The 18,584-nt window shown below is 43.0% G+C and overlaps 1 protein-coding gene across 2 annotated transcripts in view; it reads right to left on the bottom strand.

The window, feature by feature from the left end:
* Positions 1-1,237: 1,237 nt before the first annotated feature.
* Positions 1,238-18,584, bottom strand: part of Washc5 (WASH complex subunit 5) — a 58,207-nt gene continuing 40,860 nt past the window's right edge. For both annotated transcript variants that reach the window (XM_027949980.2, XM_071602131.1), the window contains 10 exons: positions 17,703-17,827; positions 15,577-15,739; positions 15,065-15,167; positions 14,898-14,977; positions 11,419-11,522; positions 10,526-10,655; positions 9,496-9,592; positions 7,140-7,293; positions 5,406-5,493; positions 1,238-2,564 (listed from right to left, as the gene is read on the bottom strand). In XM_027949980.2, coding sequence (XP_027805781.2) covers positions 2,508-2,564; positions 5,406-5,493; positions 7,140-7,293; positions 9,496-9,592; positions 10,526-10,655; positions 11,419-11,522; positions 14,898-14,977; positions 15,065-15,167; positions 15,577-15,739; positions 17,703-17,827 — 1,101 coding nt within the window. In that variant the 3' untranslated portion in view covers positions 1,238-2,507. The remainder of the gene's footprint in view (positions 2,565-5,405; positions 5,494-7,139; positions 7,294-9,495; positions 9,593-10,525; positions 10,656-11,418; positions 11,523-14,897; positions 14,978-15,064; positions 15,168-15,576; positions 15,740-17,702; positions 17,828-18,584) is intronic.

The raw sequence follows: 18,584 nt of genomic DNA, 5'->3' as shown, positions 1-18,584 counted from the left end.
CCCTGGTGTCTTTGCTGCTTGTCCTGGAGTCCTTTACATAGCTGCATGACAATGGAAGGGGCCCAGAGGGATGGGAAGTGGAGAGAAAAACCTAGTGCTCTCAGTAACTGTGACTTGGGGAAGTTGCCTTGTCTCTGGACCTTCTTTCCCTCAGCTATCCAGGGAGGCAGTTCTGAGTTCTCTGAAAATATCACGCCTCTTCATGAACAGCAGCCAAGGACTTTATAAATCCCCCTGCAACACGCTAATAAGCCAGGCTGGCAGCGTTCAGGAAGCAGTGAACGGACAAGTAAGTGCCTGTCTGAGCTGGAACAATGCCTTAAAATTAGTAAAAATTTACAATAACATTTTCTTCCCATTTTTAATTTTTTTCATTTACTTGAGAAAATACTTGATTGGCCAAATCACTAGAAAAATCAGGTTCAGACAGCACTTGTCTTGTTTAGCAGAGTTTATGTTGGACTCACTCACTTGGCTTGGTGAGATCCTCTCTGTCTTGCCCCACACTCTGTTTTCTGATTAAAAGCTCCCTTAGGTCTGGCCTTTGTAGTGGCTGCTGGCTTTCTTTTCACAGAGAACTAAACCTCTCACTTCGTGCACTTACCATTAGCTGATTACAAATGGAAACAGCAAGATATTTTTGGGATGTGATTGTTCCCAGGCACCAGGCTTGCAGGGCAGGAGACTTCCCAGCTCCTTACAAGCTGTCCTGGACTGGGGGTGGAGCTTATTGTGGAGTGCTTGTCCTGCACCCTTGACGCCCTGGGTTTGATCCCCAGCACCACCACCAAAAAAAAAAAAAAAGAAAGAAATCCAAAAAATCCCTGAGCCTTGATGCCATGTCCGTGGGCAGACAGTGAGGCTTCCCTTCCTCTCTACTGGGCCCTGTTAAAATTCTTCCCACTGTGATAGTGAAATAAAGCTTGTAAAATCACCCCCCCCCCCCCCCGCCCTGCGCTTTAGTAGCTTAGGATTTGAGGTCTTTGGACAAAAGAAATGTCTTATAAAATCAGAAAACTGAAGGAACCCCCCTCAAATGGCCTACCCCTCAATCTGCAGATGAAGGCTGGCTTGGAACAAGGTTTACCCAGGGGCAGAACCAGATTCAAAAGTTGCCTCCTGACCGCACATTAGTGCTTCCTCCTCAGCAGCTTGTTAAACTACTCAAGCACTTATGGGAATCTGGGTTTTGTTTATGTTCCAGCTTTCTGTTGCTGTGACAAAATACCTGAGATAATTAACCTAAAAGGAGGAAAGATTTATTTTGGCTCACGGTTTTAAAGGTTTCACTCCACAGTTGTTTGGCGCAGCCACTTCAGGGCCTGTACATTGTGGTGAGAGCGCGTGACCAGATGGAGGAAGTCAGTTTACCTCATGTGGCAGTTGGGAAGCAGGAGAAAGGATGGGCTAGGATCCCCTAACTTCTTCAAGGGACCCCTTCAACCTAACTTCCTTTTAGGCCCCACTTCCTGAAGGATCTACCTCCCAACAGTGCCACAGGCTGGTGACCAAGCCTTCATCACATGAGCCTTTGGGGGACCTTTAAGAACCAAACGTGACATTTTGTCCTTGCTTGTTCCTCTCTTCTCCAGAGAACATGGCTGGCTTCAGGTTCAGAGCAAAGCATTTTTCTTGCTCTCATCCAAGTTGCTGAGGTCCCAAGTTGCCACAGCAGAATGGCAGCTCCCTTCTCAGAGTGGTTTTCATGTAGAAGTGAATACGGATTTTGAGGTTGTTAGAAATCATGGTTATGCTTTTTACAAAATCATTTTTTAAAAAATGGGAAACAGTTTATGAATAGTGACAAGATCTGTGGGGACTCTGGCGGGGAAGGAAGAGGTCGGAAGGAGCTACTGAAGTTAAGGAATCCCCCAGAAGAGGTGCTAGGACCGTGAGGTACCAGACTGGAAGAGGATGGTGAACCTCGGACACCAGAAATCGCCACAGCATCTGGGACATGGATTGAGCAGTCACTACACATGTGAAACGTCTTGCTGAGGCCACATGTCTACAAGCCTCTGGTGGGTGGGGCACCATCCCTACCCAGAGCCATCTTTACTTTCCAGGAATTTTTTTTTTTTCCCCAAGGGTTGAACAAGCAGGTTTTAGATCATAAGCAGAAGGACAACTGGCTTCGTGAGGTTCCCTCACGAAGGGAATTCTATTTTACTGAAAATCCAGAGTTGCACAAATAGTTCTTTAGAACATAAAACTAAATGGATTTATACGTAACAATTACATTCAGCATTTATAAGAGGCAGTACAAAATTTGTTCTGCTTCTACATGATTTAAATTGCATATAATAATACCATGATTTAAACAATATTAATCATATTAACTATTAGCGAGATACATCTTCCTCAGAATGTCTGATGTTTCCCACAATGGAGGGAAAAAAATTGCAGTTATATGAGCTGTTGAGTTTCTTTGCATTCCCAAGTTCATTTTAGCAAAGGTAGGGAGATTTAAGGACAACCGTTTCATAAGAAGTAAAAGAACAAAAAATTTACAGGACTGTTCTGAACTCATCAAAAATGAAGTTAGGCACGTGTGCTTCAGCAACCTGCAACATTAAACAAAGGAGTAAGTTATTCGGTGTTACAGCTGGACAGATTCAAAACTTTCCATAAAATTCCAGAAGTGAAGAGATCCTTTGGAGCAAAGTGAGTCACAGAAAAGAGCCATGCTCAAGGGAACTACTTGTAATAGCCACTTTTGTTTCTGATGGCCTCTGTCCCAGTGTCTCACTTCTAGCCACTGCTAACGTGACAGGAGGCGGTACAGGTCCCGCTGGCTCCGAATGTGATCTCCTTGGCTCTCAAGGGCACTGTGATGTGCTAGGAATATGCCTCTGGGAAGTACCAAGAGGTAATCTCAGGTCACACGACATACTTCATTAGCTGAGGCTAACCCAGGAAAAAGAGCAAGTCTGGCAGGTGACAATGGGGGTATGGCTAAGGGAAAACAGAGTCCTCAACGGCCTGTATTCCTTAATTTGTCCTGGGGAAGCCCTGAGAAGGCTGGAGTGGGCTATGATACTGGGTGATCTCCAAATGCTGGAGATGAGTAGCTTTTAAAAGAAATGTTTAAATTTTTTAGGATTATAAAGGTATCACTTGCTAATTACAGGAAATAGAGCAAATGCAGAAGAGTATAAAATAAGAAATATTCTATAATGCTAACCCCCTTGAGAAAACCAACACTGATAATATGGGTTTTTGCAGTTCTCTCACATACACATACATAGACTCAAAATTGATCACAATTTTGTGTTCTTTATCCCTGCAAAATGTTATCAATTCGTTGCACATATCATAGTGAACTTCTGCACCTATATCCAGTAGGTAAACTCCTAGCAGTGGAATTGCTGAGATCAGAGTAAATACGTTACTAGAATTGAAAAAAAAAATACATAGAGCTAAAGTGCCCTCTTGGGTGGCTAAGCCACCCACACTTGAGTTACTATCACCAAGGAGTCCCATTTCTCCAAACCCTTCCAAGCCCTGGGAGTCCAGTACTTGACTTTGACCAACTGGACAGGTTAAAATAGTAATTTTGCTGTTATTTTGGTCTGTGCCCCTTGGATATAAGTAAGATTGAACATGTTTCCAAATGTTTATCCCATTTCTATTTCTTTTCCTAAAAACTGCCTGTTAATATCCTTTGCCCACTTTTCCCCCCTAATGGATTGGAAGAGCACACTATTCATCTAAATCAAGGAAACCTGTCTTTTGTTAATAGTTCTAATTTGTCCTTTTTTTGAGAGACATTTAATAGATAATTGTTTATTTTTGGCATTTATTGAAGATTAAATCTTTATAGTTTCTTCCTTTGGCACTGGGCTTAGAAAGTTGTAATAAGTGACATATTCATCTAAACTTTCTAATGTCTTTGCTTCCTATTTCATCCTAATTCTTATCTATAATTAATTTTAACAACATGGGAGAAGTGAAGGGACTAAGCTGCTATTTTCAACCTCATAATGAATGAGAGGTCTCCTGCCTAACATCCCTTTCCTCCCCAGTCTGAGAAGGTATTTTGCCCAATATAAAATTATATGAAAAGAATTTGTTTCTAGGGCACATAGTTTTACCCACTGATCCTATTAAGTTTTATACCAGTATTTTTTTATTTTTTTGTAGTTTTTGTTTTAATATATAGCATAAAATGTTTTATATTTTTTCTAAAAAAAAATTGCTTATAGCCCAAGTCTGATGTAATTAAAAAAACTGAAGTTAAAAATTATCTGGGATTTTGATTTTAGTTACAATAAATCTATAAAGTAGAAATAACTTATATCTCTATAATATTTGAATTTCCTAATTCAGAAGCATGGACTTTCAAAAATTTATAGTTTTCCCCTAAAATACTCTTTTCATATTTCTTATAGAAGTTTTCCCAACTGTATTATTTCTTGGTCATTTTTGTGAATGGGACCTTTTTCAGATTATATGTTAAGTTGGTTATCAGTTTATTTATTTTATACATTTACTCTATAACCAGCTTGTTCCCTAAACTCATTTTTAAAAGTTTTTTCACATGATGCTAGGAAGACAATTACATCCTTGAAAAAAGAGTACAAATTTTGCCTTCTTCCACTATGCGCTGTATTTTATTACCTTGCAACTGTGCAACAACAGGAGCAGCAGGATCCAGTACCATCATGCCACTTTTATAGACCTGATTTTTGTGAGAATGCCACTATCGTTTCACTATTAAGTGTAGCTCTGCTAGTTCACTAAAAAATATCTCTGTGTTTTGTTATCTTTAATTCCTAACCTACTAGTTTTTAAAAATGGGAATTGACTTTTCAGTATCTGTTGAAAGTCTTTAGTATCAAGTTTCTTTCTTTGAGCTAAAACTTAACCAAGTGCAACTTAAGAGTGAGAAGGAATTTCTTAGAAGGTAAAAAGCAGTGGTCTCCGGGGCTGGGGTTGTGGCTCAGTAGTAGAGCGCTTGCCTAGGATGTGTGAGGCACACTGGGTTAATCCTCAGCACCGCATATAAATAAATAAAGGTCCATCAACAACTAATAATAAAAAAAAAAGCAGTGGTCTGTGCAACTTTAACCATGGTCATACTTCACCAGACTGTGGCACCAGGTCATGGTGGAGAGAAAAAACAAACTACCCAAGATTCTTCCTTTCCTTGGCCACTTAGGAATCCCCTCCTGGCCTGTCTGTCACACTGAACTGGCCCTGAACCAGGGGAGCTGCCTCAAGAGGAGGGCAGAATGGAGTGACAGGAGGGAGGTGGAGTTCCCCACCTGGTGGGGAAGGCAGGAACCTAGAGCAGGGGACACGGCAATGGCAAGGGCTCAGAGGCATCCACTGTGTAAGCCTGCTGCTATTACTGTCTGTTCATAAACTGGCATTAATATTGTCCTGTCCTATTCATGGCTTACCCTCCTAGGGAGCTTTGTGTACCGAACATAGTCCTCCAGGAACAGAAGGGCACCCACAACATCTGCAGGCATTTCAGGTATCTTCTGGCTGTAACAGAACAGTCTGGATCAATTAACTGATTAGCACATGATAGGCCCTGAGTCAAAATACTAAAAGACTAAACGTGTGGCAGATTACCAAATAAAGAACAAATCCATAGGGCACTTTCGTGGCTGGTCATATTCACTAGTCACTAGTCACTAGTGCAGAAGAAACAGGAAGGACATGCTCATGCTTGACAGGGAACTCTGGCTGGAGACAGCCAGGTGTGTGGAGGTCACTTCCCACACTGGAGCTGGAGTCCTTTGCCTCTCTGTGGCCTGGCCAGATGCACACGGTTTCAGGTGCCTACTGCTTTCCTTCCCAACTGACCTCACTTGGTCATTGTTATGATTTCATTTTTGACGGTTCTTATCTTTCTGCTCCCCCACTTTTCCCAACTGTTCAAAATTCCGCTTTTAGAAGCAATTCCGATTATATGACCTAAAAAACCATGCAGTATCTACTATTTAATTCATTAACCAAGATTGGGATGAACTGGCCTGTAACTCATGGGCAAAAAAGACAGGATTTAAAAAGAAAGCAAAAGAGTCTGAGCCCCTGGTATTCAGTGGCTGTCAGTTCTAGCAGCACTGCCGTCCAGCGGGCCCAGCTCCACGGAGCGTCCACTCCATGTGGAGGGCTGTATTCAGAATTTCAGTATGAGTTTGGGAAGTCACATTCTATAATGGCCAATAACAAACCCTCAGAAGAGATGCCCTGATAGGTGAGCAACCCCCACACTACAGCACATCAGGAACAAATTCCATTAGGATGGAGTCTATCTAAAGAGAGAAGGCCTATGGCAGCTACTGAAACCAAGAGTTGGAAGAGATGTGCAGATCGTGGGTATTCTGTGTAATCTCAATGGGAAGAAGAAAGCTCAGTGAGTGAAACTCCCAGAGACCTGGGTTTCTAACCATCAGAACTTTCTATTTTTGAGAACAAGTCCTCTCAAGTGTACTCTATTGCCTGAAGAGGTGGCAAGAACCTCACTGATGGGAATGGTCTGCAGCTGTGGGAGGCTGACTACCTGCTGGGAGTCGTAGACCTAATTCATGCACTTGCAGGGAGCTTAATTAAATGGCCTTTGAAGTCCTTTCCAATTTTTGACCTCAGCAGTGTTTCCTGAAGACCTGAAAGACTGCCCTCAATAATTAGTCTAAGTTATACTGGCCAGATGATCAAGAAGTGTAATCTCTCAAATTTTGCATGTGTAACATGACAGAGAAATTTATTTAGCCAGGCTGACCCTTTAGGATGGCAGAGGACGAGGCTCAGGACCCAACATCTCAGAGATGTAATCTTTTTTTTCTCCCTATCCTAGAAAAACTACAATTGGGGAGGAGGGAGAAAGAACTAGAAGGAATTAAAGGTTTACAAATCTGTATCAAATAGCAGCTTCTAGGCCATGCCTGTTTCATTACACACCAGAACTCCAACTCTGCCCTGGCTTTGACCCCTTGTGTCTGTCTACACTGAAGTGTGTGAAGCCATCTCTTGGCAGAGGCCGGCAGGAATGCAGGGGCTCACTGAGTTTTGAGAGCTGGATCCAAGATGGATCCAAGGTCCAAGAGCAACAGGGCTGCAAGAGGAATGTGACATGCAGGTCAATCTCCCTTTGTTGCCACTGAGTTCCATTTACTCTCCTGTACCTTGTGCACTGCTCCACTGTGGAGCGGATAAACTGGCCGATGAGCGCCAGGAACTGCTCGGTGTACCGGGAATGAAACTGCTTCAGCAGAGTGAGCAGTCCCAGGACGAGCGGCGGCCAGTCAACAGGGTCGGCAGGTTTTCGGCAGACCATTCCTGCAAGGGAACCAACGAAAGCACCCAGTGAAGTGCTTGCCTTTGGCAAAGCTCATTAAATCTTACTCATGAACACAATGTGTGGGGCCCCCATCATCACTGGCAGGGGACATGGAGGCAACGACAATTCTGGAGTATGTGAATTAGCCATAGGAGTGGAGGAGCATCCTAGTGGCATGAAATGATGCAAAAACAATGAAATGGTTACTAATTTACAAATGTACTTGCAATTTTTTTGGATTATGTAATTAATGGATGCTACTGCAGACAATTTTAAGAAGTAGATGAAGGTAAATGAGAAAGCAAAAGTCACCCATAACTGACTTCTGTTAATGGCATCATGGCAGACTAGGTACCCTGAAGTACTCTCTTAAGACAATTTGAATTTTGGATAAAACACTTTAAAAGTATCTTTAAACATGATGTTGAGTGTTACACAAGAACACAGTCTGCCAAAGTCAAGAGAGTGGGAGAAATTTAAGACATGAGTGAATAACCAAATTGGCTCTTCCCTGAGTATTTCTGCCAAAATCTGGAGACTGACTTCTGCCTGGAGGGCTGCACCGGCAACTGGAGACGTCTTAGGAAACACACTGCTGAAAGCTGGACGGCCTGCACTGCCGGATGGAAGGCTGCTGAAGCCAGTGACCAAGGCAGTGTCGGCCCAGGAGAGAAGACTAGGTCAATGGAACAGAGCAATCTAGGAATAATCCACTTGTACGATCAGTGGAATTTCTACAAATATGCCACAAACTTTAATGGAGAGAGATCTTTATAGTGAATAGTACTAAACTGGGTGGCCTTGACTCCTGCCTCACGTCATACACAAAAAACAACCTGGGGACTAGGGCTGTAGCTCAGTGGTGGAGCGTTTGCTCCATGTGTGAGGTGCTGGGCTCAACCCTCAGCACCACATGAAAATAAAGAAATAAAATAAAGGTGGTGTATCCATCTACAACTAAAAAAATATTAAAAAGTAACTCAAGATGAACCTCAATGTAAAAGTTAAAACCACAAATCTTGTAGAAAAGACCTAGAGGAATATCTCTGTGACCCTGGGGTAGGCAAAGATTTCATAGAACGGACAGAATGAACGGATTAAAAGGGAAAACTTGATAGAGTGAACACAGACAAGGAACAGTTTATGAGAAAATGTTCTTATTGAATAAAAACATAGGGACTGCTGAGAGAGGAGGAACCTCTGGGAAGATGAGCCTTCACCTCCTGTCCCTGTGTAGCAGCCATCCCAGAACAGCTCCCTGGACTGATTGTGACCGCTGAAGTCATATAAGTGACAGGTGGTGAAGCTAGAATCCAAACATACATCAGTCCCCTCCCTCTCAGAGCAAGTATTTTTTTTTTGACAACATTCTGTGGCAGTTATGGGTCTTGTGATGGGAATAATGTCTACAACCAATGAATATTTTTGAATGGAAATAAAAACATTAAAAGAGACTCCATACTTTTGCCCTAAAAATGTTCAAGAAATATGAAGTGAAACTATTTAAGAGAGAAATGCATTTTTAAATCTCTGGTTAAGAAAATATATGGTGACATTTGTAGAAATCTTCTTATAGTGCTTTTTAAATTAAAAAGTATAGTGGGTTAAAAAAAATTCCACTTAGTTGGATATGAAGTTTGGAGACAGGAAGTATTTGAGACTCTATAAGGTAATTATAAAAATGTTCAAAATAAACTAACAATGACAAAAATATTAATTATATTTCTAGACAGAACAAATACATTGAAAGCCTTTGGTATCTATTGTTCATACCAAATATTATGACATATAATTATACATATATTTAAGTGTTAGATATCCATGTAGTATAGTCTTATCTCCTTAACTATATTGTTACTCTTCAAATCACAGTTCCTGATACATTGGAGGCAGGTGGCACTTGTTGCAAGAATAGAACATTAGCCAAAAGAAGTTTCTTTCACACCATAGTGATTTGCTTAAACATTAAATGACAGAATCAAAGAACAGGTTCCTCACATGATGCAGGCTAGATAACTAACCCTTAGAAAGGTCCTTGCCTTATTTTGGAGTCTACTGGCTCCACTGAAGGGGTGTCAGAATATTTCAGAGGCCAAAGACATGGATTTCATAAGCATACATATAACTAAGAATCGATCTCATAGCTGAATGTTAAGCTATTGTTACTATAACTTATTGCAAAGAACAAACGTCATACGTACCTAGATTTTTGTTGTACTGGAGTTTTGGCAACTGAGCAATCAGAAATAGAAAGTTGACAATTGGGAAATAGGGCAAGCGCTTTGTTGTTATATAAATCTGGAAAGAGAAAGGAAAGGAGAATTGATGGCCTCTTCTCATTATAAAACAACACAGAACACATTTTCAAATGAAAAGTTTCAAGTCATTTCAGTTTGCTGTCTGATTCTTAGATTCTTCCATTAATTTGCCGAGTTCTATTTAACAACTGTGACCCCATCCAATCACAAATACCCATATCACCTTCAGTCCTTCTGGAAAGAACAATTTTTTAGAGACTAGCAGTTCCTTCCCCCTGAATCCTGCCATGTCAGTAAAAAAGGGAGGGAGAAGGGTGGAGAGCAAGAAGGGGAGGGAGGGCAAAACTCAGCAGTCAAGGCGGAGCTAGAGGCAAGACAGGGAGAGAGCAAGGAGCGGGCAGGGAGAGGAGGGCAGAGAAGGAGAGAGAGGGAAAAGACCCAGGCAGCAGCTAGTGAGAGGACACAGAGACAGAAAGCCAAGTCTTCCTCTGTCACTGGCTCCCCAGGGCAGCGTCATAGAGCAGTCTCCCTCCCAGTTAACAGGACAGAAAAGACAGGGCAGGCACAGCCATGCCATTCTCCCCACCACTCACTTCCACAGGGGGCAGGGTAGCACACTGGCCAGGGGCACAGGCACCATCAGCCCTGTGGGCCCCACTACCCATGAGTGCGCAGCCTTGGTCAGCATTAACCAACGAGCTCCAAGCTCCAACCCCAGACTAGGCCCAAGCCAATCTTCACTGACACAATGTTTTCACAGCTCTGACAACACCACAGTGCTTGATTCTCACACCCTGAGCCAGGCAGGGAAAGTGAGATCAAAGCAGGGAGGGCATGAACTTGAGAGAATGGAAGCTCTGGGGTCTGAATGCAAGTTCTCCAAACATTTTCATGCACTGATCTGTAACCTGGGTCAAATGGCCTTCTGCAGTGCATGGCCCCCACTACACCTCTGTACATGTTAATTACAAACCTTATTCAGCGGGTTGTGGATGCCAGCTGCCTCCAGGTAGGCTGTGATTTCATATAAAAGTGTATTATCTTCTTTGGGGTAAGGAAGTGAAGGATCCTGATAATGGGCTTCAATATCTGCCAGGAGAGCCCTACATAGAAGAAACAGTGGTCAACATTAAGCTCTAGCTGAATTCACACACAGTTAACACAGGCCAGTGATGTGATCATTCTAGGCCTCAGTTTTCTTGTGTACAAAATGGGGGCTTGATCCTTCTAATTCCCAATCTGCACACCTGTGATTGCTTGTAAGTGGAGAATTTGACCTAGGATCACTTCATCTGTAGGAGTCAGCCTAGATCAAATTCTTTCCCCATTCAGACTTATGAGCTGCCTGAAGTGGTTTCAACACCTGCTTTTTTCAAAGTACTGACTTTGTAATGGAAAAGCATGAAGTGTTCATCTTTCAGCAGAAGGCTGGAAATGATAGCAGGGTGCTGGTGGGTAGTGGATGTGGGAGTGCCCTGGAACAGGGGCCCATACTCTCTCCTGGTTATTAACACGCTTTCTGTTTTTCTCTGGGTGATCAGGGATCATCAGCCCTGTAGAAGGGCAGTTGTGCCTTTTGGTAATAACTACTTTCCAAGTCTGTACAAGTACCTAGTGCAATGTCAGGTGAGTATTATGTGATCAAAAAATATTGGCAGAATAAATGAATTCATCAGAGAGAGGAGAAAGAGAGAATATTAAGAGATTCTTCTCTAGAAAGATTTGTTTATCTGTGGGAAGAAGGCCTTGAAATTCAGAGACCGCTTATCCCAAACACCTTGGAACAGTAAGAACTGAAGGGACCAGGGCACTTGGCTGATGAAGAGTCCAGGCACACAGAGGGCTGCTGGAAACCCTGGCACTTACTTGTTGAGATTCTCCAGAGCAGCTGCCAGATGTTTGGAGTCAAACCGGCAGGAATAATTTAATTCATTGGCAATCTGCTGTCTCAGAATCTGCATCTGTCCAACCTGTGAAGAGCAAAGAAAAGACGAGGTGGTACAGGGTCAAGTCCTGCAGAGAGCAAGGAGACAAACACAGGGTGGCAACTGTGCACTGAAGGTCACAACACGGCAGAATGTGTAAGGCTTCCTGGATGGTCTCTAGGGACACCAGCATTAAACCCTTCAAGGGACATCTTGGAAGAGCCCCACCTGCCAACCTCAACAGCCCCACGTCTGAAGCTGTCACGGTGACCCACTGATGTTCAGTTGTTCTCGTATCAAAGATGCTCACTGTGAAGTCATGTTTTTTGACTTCTGGAATAAAGCCTTCAAGTTTAGCAGCTACTATGAGAAGCCTGATTTCCTCCTATTTATCCTACACCAAACTTTCTCAAGTCCTAAGAATGCCATTTCACTTTCGTGTTCACAAAATTGAGAACACTACAGTGAAATGGCATTCTTGGGACTTGAGAATCCATGTCACACAGGATTACAGATCATGTAACTATCTGGACCTATAAAAAATAATTCTTATTTAGATAAATGTGCCTTGGACCTCTTGGGGGAATCTTGTGACATCTATGGGACACCATCTCAGAATAATACTTTTGAATGTAAAAAACAGGTGCAGTGGCGCAGAGCTGTAATCCCTACAATTTGGGAATCTGACACAGGAGGATCACAAGTTCAAGGTCAACCTAAGCAATCAGTGAGACCCTGATTCAAAATGAAATCGAAAAGACTGGGAATGTAGCTCAGTGGTAAAGTGCCCCTGGGTTCAATCCCCAGTACCAAATAAATAAATGAATAAGCACACATCTACACACAAAACAAAATAAAACAGAGGATCAGAGTGGAGGCCAACTGTAATGAAATGTAATGATCAAACTATTAGAACTATTTAACTGTGTCAAAGAGTCATGTTTAGAAGGTAGATCAACTGTGGTAATCCCAAAGCAGTGAGGAGTATAAATGGTTTGTGGAGAAGTCCAGAATGACCGTGGGGCACAGGAACCGACTTGGGGTAAGCTGGAGAGAGTTCAGCTCCCCCCATCAACCTGTCACCATCATGAGCTGCACAGGACATGCTCACCTTTTATGTTAGGGAACTTGTCTAGGGAGGGCATCTCTGAGGAATGGCAAGGGGACTGTCAGCGGGAGGGGTGGGCAGAGGCTGCTCTGTAATGTAAGCGGCAACCAGGTGGAGACCAACGTGTTGCCCCTAAGTTGCTCAGCGCAGAGAAGAGCTAAGAAAGACAGAGTGGCCTCTTCTGGAAGAGGAGAGAAGTCATTTAGATAATGGAGTTTGCGACAGTTATAATGTGTTAAATAACCTCCATGTATTCTTACAAGACTATTATTCCACTTACATGAAGAAATAAAAGTCAATCCAAAAAATGGTACTGATAGATAAGAAGTCTTTAAACTTATAGAAAAGTACTGTTTAAAATTGTGAGGGGCTGGGGTTGTGGCTCAGTGGCAGAGCATTTGTTTAGCACGTGTGAGGCACTGGGTTCAATCCTCAGCACCACATATAAATACATAAAATAAAGGTATTTAAAAAAATTCTTTAAAAAATTTGAATAAGGCCAAGAAAATGTTAGGTTCTCTCAGGCTACTCAAAAAGGTCCCTGAAACCTTGAATCTGTACTGTATAATTCCTTGCATAACTCTTTGTCTAGGGTACTCTGTGTCAATGATTCTCTTGCAATTATAGTACTAGAAATGGAAACAAATAAAATTGGTTGAATGTAATTTGTTCTCATTTAATGGATATGGATTCCTGGCGACTGACATTTCTTATTTTTGGTCTTCATGACCAGCTTAGAAGCTATTGGAAACGCTAATGTGCCCAGGGTGGGTGAGGAACTCACTGCACCTACCTATCTGCCTGTTTAGACACCTGGCTTATCATTCTTGCCCCAAGATTCTTTTAAAGTGGCAATGTCCAGGGCAGCAGTCACTAGCCATATGTAGTTATTTAAATTAAAATGAAATGCAATTAAACATTTCATTTGCCAGTTCTACAAGCAGCATTTCCAGGGCCCCACAGCTGTGTGTGACTCATAGCTGTTGTTACCATCAACACTTCCATCACTGTTCCAGGTCAACCCTGGATTAGTGACTGCAATTGCTTAATTCTAGATAAAAGACAAATCTGCCCCTGGGGGCTTTATTTAAAGACCACTGATTTAGACATGATCACTTGGCTACCAGTGAATACTAGCAATTATAACTAACAGCATTGTAGCTGCTGGTCTGAGAAGAGTCTGGTAAGTCAGGGGCAAACTCTGAGCCCCTTGGAAGAGTCCCTGTAATCTCCGTACGCTCCCACAGAGCTGAGTTTCTGCTTGTGTGACTGCAGGTAATTTCCCACTCCTCTAAAATGCTTTCCTGCAGTTGGAAACGTGGCCTAGAAGCCCTCACATCAGACGGTCAGAGGCTGAGGGAGTGTTACAGCTGCACAAGAGGACACCCAGCAGAGCCGGAAGCTCCTTGTCTTACCAGTTGTTCTCTCAAAGGTAAAACAAAAACAAGAAAGAAAAAACTACTCGCTGAACTTACAGTAAATAAATTATGAGTTTGGCTGATACACCATAGCTTTTGCGACTGGGAACAAGAGAATGCAGCCATCCCTGTGGCCTCTAGACTTCTCCCATGGCATGAATCCTAGTTTCCCCCAGGGAATCTACTCCTTCCCACTAGAGTAAGAAAACTTCGAGGGGACACAAAGGGTTTCCTTTAACTCTTTCTCGCAGCAACTGCCAAGACCTTGCACATAACAGGTACTTCATAAAGTGTTGTTGAACATCTCTGGTGACAAACAATGAGAGAGGGACACACAGAAGATGCAGAGGGCCACGGGAAGTACGGCCACAGGGAAGGGAGGAAAGGAGGTGACTGGATTCTAAATTAAGCTGGGTTTCCACCCAGCTGATGAATTCCTCATTTGCCATTCACCCTCATTTCCAAAGACACAGTGTTTTACTGACAGTGTTAAGCATAATGTTCGACCCTGAGGACCTGGCTCCCAAACACCTATGTAGGACACAAGAGGGACAAGGGACAGAAGTCCTTGCAGCCCCCAGGACTGCAAATGGACAGGTGAGTTCATTTAAAAAGGTTGGAAGAAAATTTCCATCTCCTTGGATGGAAACATCTCCGGCCAAAGGCATACAACAAAAAACTAGTTTTCCTGAGCAAAAGGGAAGCATAGACCCTCAAAAAGCCTTGTTAAAAACAGCCCAAAGAGGAAGTAAAGGAATAAGTGAATTTAGAAATAACAATAAAGTACAATATTTTTGTTTTAATTGCAAGAGTAGTTTTTTTTTTTTTGACCCACAAGGTAAAAGGAAATAAGCTAAAAACATAGTATTGATTATCGCCTTCTCCACAACATACCTTCATTATAGCCTCGAGGTAAGCAGTCCAAATCTTCTGCGTTTTGGCAATGGCAGAAAGATAAATTTTATTTGAATTTGCTGAAAAATTAAAAAACAATTTTCTATTTAGTAAACTCAGAAAGGCCACAGTGTCACCCCCTCCTTGGCTGGACTCAGGATGCTTACCTACAATGCTCTTTAAGGGGCTGACGGCGTTCATGAGGGTTTTTAAAGTATCCTGAACAGTTCTATCTCTCAGGATAATTTTCTGAAACATACTGAGGAAATTCTAAAAACAAGGATGTGTGATTAAAGAACCAAACAAAATGAACAGAAAGAATACATACTCCAGTTTACTCAACTGTTGTGAGGAACAGAGACTTCACCTGAGCCACACAGCTTCTAAATAGGAAGACAGGACAGCAGCAACTCAGGGTCTTGTGGGAAGAAATTATTGGCTTCAAAGATAAAAGATCTCATTCTCCCAAGCTGAAACTCCCCAAAGCAGTCTACCGTACCAATACTATGACTGCCAAAGACATTCCAGCTTACTCTCTGTTCTTATCTACCCAGTAAGAATCAAATATGTCTGACATCAGTGTAAGAAAGCACAAAAGAAAAGGCACGTGGGTTTAACTGGCCCCGCAAGCTGTCCTCTCCCGTCCCTGTGGAGATAGGCCTGCCTGCCCTAGGCTCACCTGCAGCTCCTTCACGATCATGAAGCACAGAAGTCTGTCTAGCCCATTCAGACCAAAGGTCCCCAAGGTGGTCTGAATTTCTGAGAAGAGGCGGCTGCTGGTCACTTCTTGATGAGTCTTCATATCATACCAGGTGTTCAGCTGGTCTATGTGACATGTCATCCTAAAACCAAAGCAAAACAAAGCAAAAGCCCCAGAGTGGCTCAGAATTCATCCTGAAGACATGGACTCATCAGAATCTGGGGTACTGAATGCTCAGAGTAACAGGTACATGACTCGTGTTTTCTAACTTCTGCGTTAAGGAACTGGGAGAAAAGAGCACAGTGCACAGTGACCCCCTCCAGTGGACAGCGGGCAAATAGTTGGACCCCTTCCCTCCTTGGCAGGCCTCATGGTTCCAGTCACTCCTTGCTACTGGGAAGGGCCACTGGTTTGGAATCACATTGAGAAGACCAGGCTAGGCTCTGCCCTCAGCCAGGACTGAGGACAAGATAGGCCTCGAGTCATTTCCTTTTGGCCTCGAAGGAACTGAGAATCCTTGTGCGCTAACATCTCAGGCAGTGATGACAGAGCTGTTTGCTCTTTCTTTCCAGTTCCTTAAACACGCAGATGCTGTCTTCCAAGCACCTCCCAGGCTTCCTTTTACACTCATGATGACAACCAGCAGCATCCAGCGACTGCTCGGTGTTGCTAGGATGGGCCTGGCTCTAGCTCTGCACCCCTAACAGCCACTTCAAATCTTTGGCTCTCAGACTGTCGGGAGGGCCCCTGAACCACTTGCAGAGCTGTTAAAAACAGAGATGCCCACTTTCTACTCCTGGGGACTCAGGCTCAGGAGATATGGGCAGAGTCCGAGCCCCTGCTTTTCAACAAGCTCAACAGGTGTAGGCCCCACTTTCTAAAATCCACCACTATACACCTTTACTAAACAGGGGTCTGGGAGGAGCTAAAAGAGCCCCAGGGGGATTAAATTTGCAAGTAAACGGGGAGAACAAAACAAGGTGATTTCCAGAACTTCATTCAACTTCTGCTTTCAGGCCTAAAAAGTGTTCTCCCACTCAGAGCTGGCTCTTTGACTATGTCCCCTGAGAGACTCCTTGAGAAGCCCACTAATCCTCCCTGCTGTATAAACAGGGAACTAGGTGGGCCATTTTCTAAAAGGGCTTCAGTGATTTGACTCTTGGGTACCAAGAATTGAGGAGCCACAAAACTTTCTAGAACATTTACTCTTTTTAGCCCATTAGTAATAGATAAAATTCCTTATTTCTATTGGAAATTTTGGACAAAGATTATAAATAATTTGTCAACTTTCTCAAGTTTTAAAAGACAAAGTCAGTCTGGATAATACAGTGGTACAAATTCAACTATATGTGCATAGGTGGAGAAAGAAAAGAATGGTATTTTCCTGGGCTACTGATCAATCATTCTGCTTGGTGAGTGTATGCCCGGGGTTAAACCTGAAACAGAAGACAGGAACCTGTTCTTCCCTCAATTGGTCTTCGTACCAATTGCTTCTCCTGTGGCTCAGATTAAGAAAGAGGAGAAAATGAGTTCAGTTGAACTGAGAGGCAGCATGCCAGTCTCTAACATGATGCCCACCTAAAATATTGTCAAAGGTAGTTTTAATAATATATTTGCCCAGTTCCTGCTGAATGCAGAACCCATGTGATGTGACTATAGATGGGATTCACCAGGCACAAAGTTAAGTGGTCTGCTGTTCAACAGAGCTGGGCTCCAGGGGCAGAGGGACTGCTGTGTATTCTGGGCCTACCATTTATTAACGACATGATGTTGGGCAAGTGACTAATCTTTCCTGTGCCTCAGTTATTCCATACCTAGAATGGGAATAACAACAATAATGCTGACCTCCCAAGATTACTGTACTGTGTTGATGCACAGATGTGTTCTATGTTAAGAGGGCACTGGTAAGTGCTCCACAGATGTTAGTGTTTACTATCAAAAGGGCTTTGTGCTGGGCTAAGAAACAAGGAGGTCACCTTCAGGGTCAGGACGTGAGGTGACAAGTGCAAGATTCAGGGGCTGGAATTAGGGCGCGTGCCACAGTGACACAGGTACACATGGTCATCCATGGGACTCAAGGCTCAGCAGAATTTAGAAACACCTACTTTGGGTCCGTGATCCGCAAGATTTCTCTGCAGAGTCGACCAATAAACGTGATGGACTCGTCCACAGGGGGGAGCTTGGGTATGGGAATGTGAGTGGACTGGTACATGCTCTGCCAGTCCTGAATCTAGGGAACAAAATCACAAGTATTCAGTACGGTTATCTGTTTCCCCGTAATTTTACAAAAATAAAATTGAACAGTGACAATGACTATGAAAAATGAACAGTGACAATGACTACTCTTTGGTTTAAAGAGGAAATTTTTAAAAATAGCTTCCTAGAAATGCTATAGATAACATTCATAAATAAGGAAATATAGGTGAAAAAATGAAGCAACTAAGGAGAAGTGAGAAGGCCCGTGGGTTTTTGTTTTATGAGCTTGATGTGCATCAGTATAATAGAAAGCCCTGAAATATTATAAGGTTGGAAGACACTTAATAACCTTTTGAGAATGTAATGTCAGTCCCTCACCTAAAAACCTGCAGTGTTCCTTACTGACTGCAGAAATCTCAGCCTGGCACTCAGGAAATTGGGGCTCTATCTTTGCCCAATTAGGAAAAAATGAGTAAAGAACTTCAATAGATACTTTCTCAAAGAAAATGGCCACTAAAATGGCCAGTAAGCACATGAAAAGGCACTCAAGGTCACCAGCCATTAGGAACCACAACTCAAAACCATAAGACCCACTCACAGGATGGTGAAGTGCTGCTGACAAGGAGGAGGGAAGGCGGACTCTCAGACTGCCTGGCACCGCTGCAGAGGCCTGGTGCTCCTCCCCCGGTTAAGCACAGAGACCAGGTACATACCCTGATCCAACCCACTGAGAGGTGCCCGTCTCCTGCACTCAGTCACGTGGGCTGAAAAGTTACAGCCACCAGCCCCGT

This window comes from Marmota flaviventris, chromosome 15, assembly GCF_047511675.1.
Source record: "Marmota flaviventris isolate mMarFla1 chromosome 15, mMarFla1.hap1, whole genome shotgun sequence".
Classification (NCBI taxonomy): domain Eukaryota; kingdom Metazoa; phylum Chordata; class Mammalia; order Rodentia; family Sciuridae; genus Marmota; species Marmota flaviventris.
This window is presented reverse-complemented; position numbering and strand designations above follow the sequence as displayed.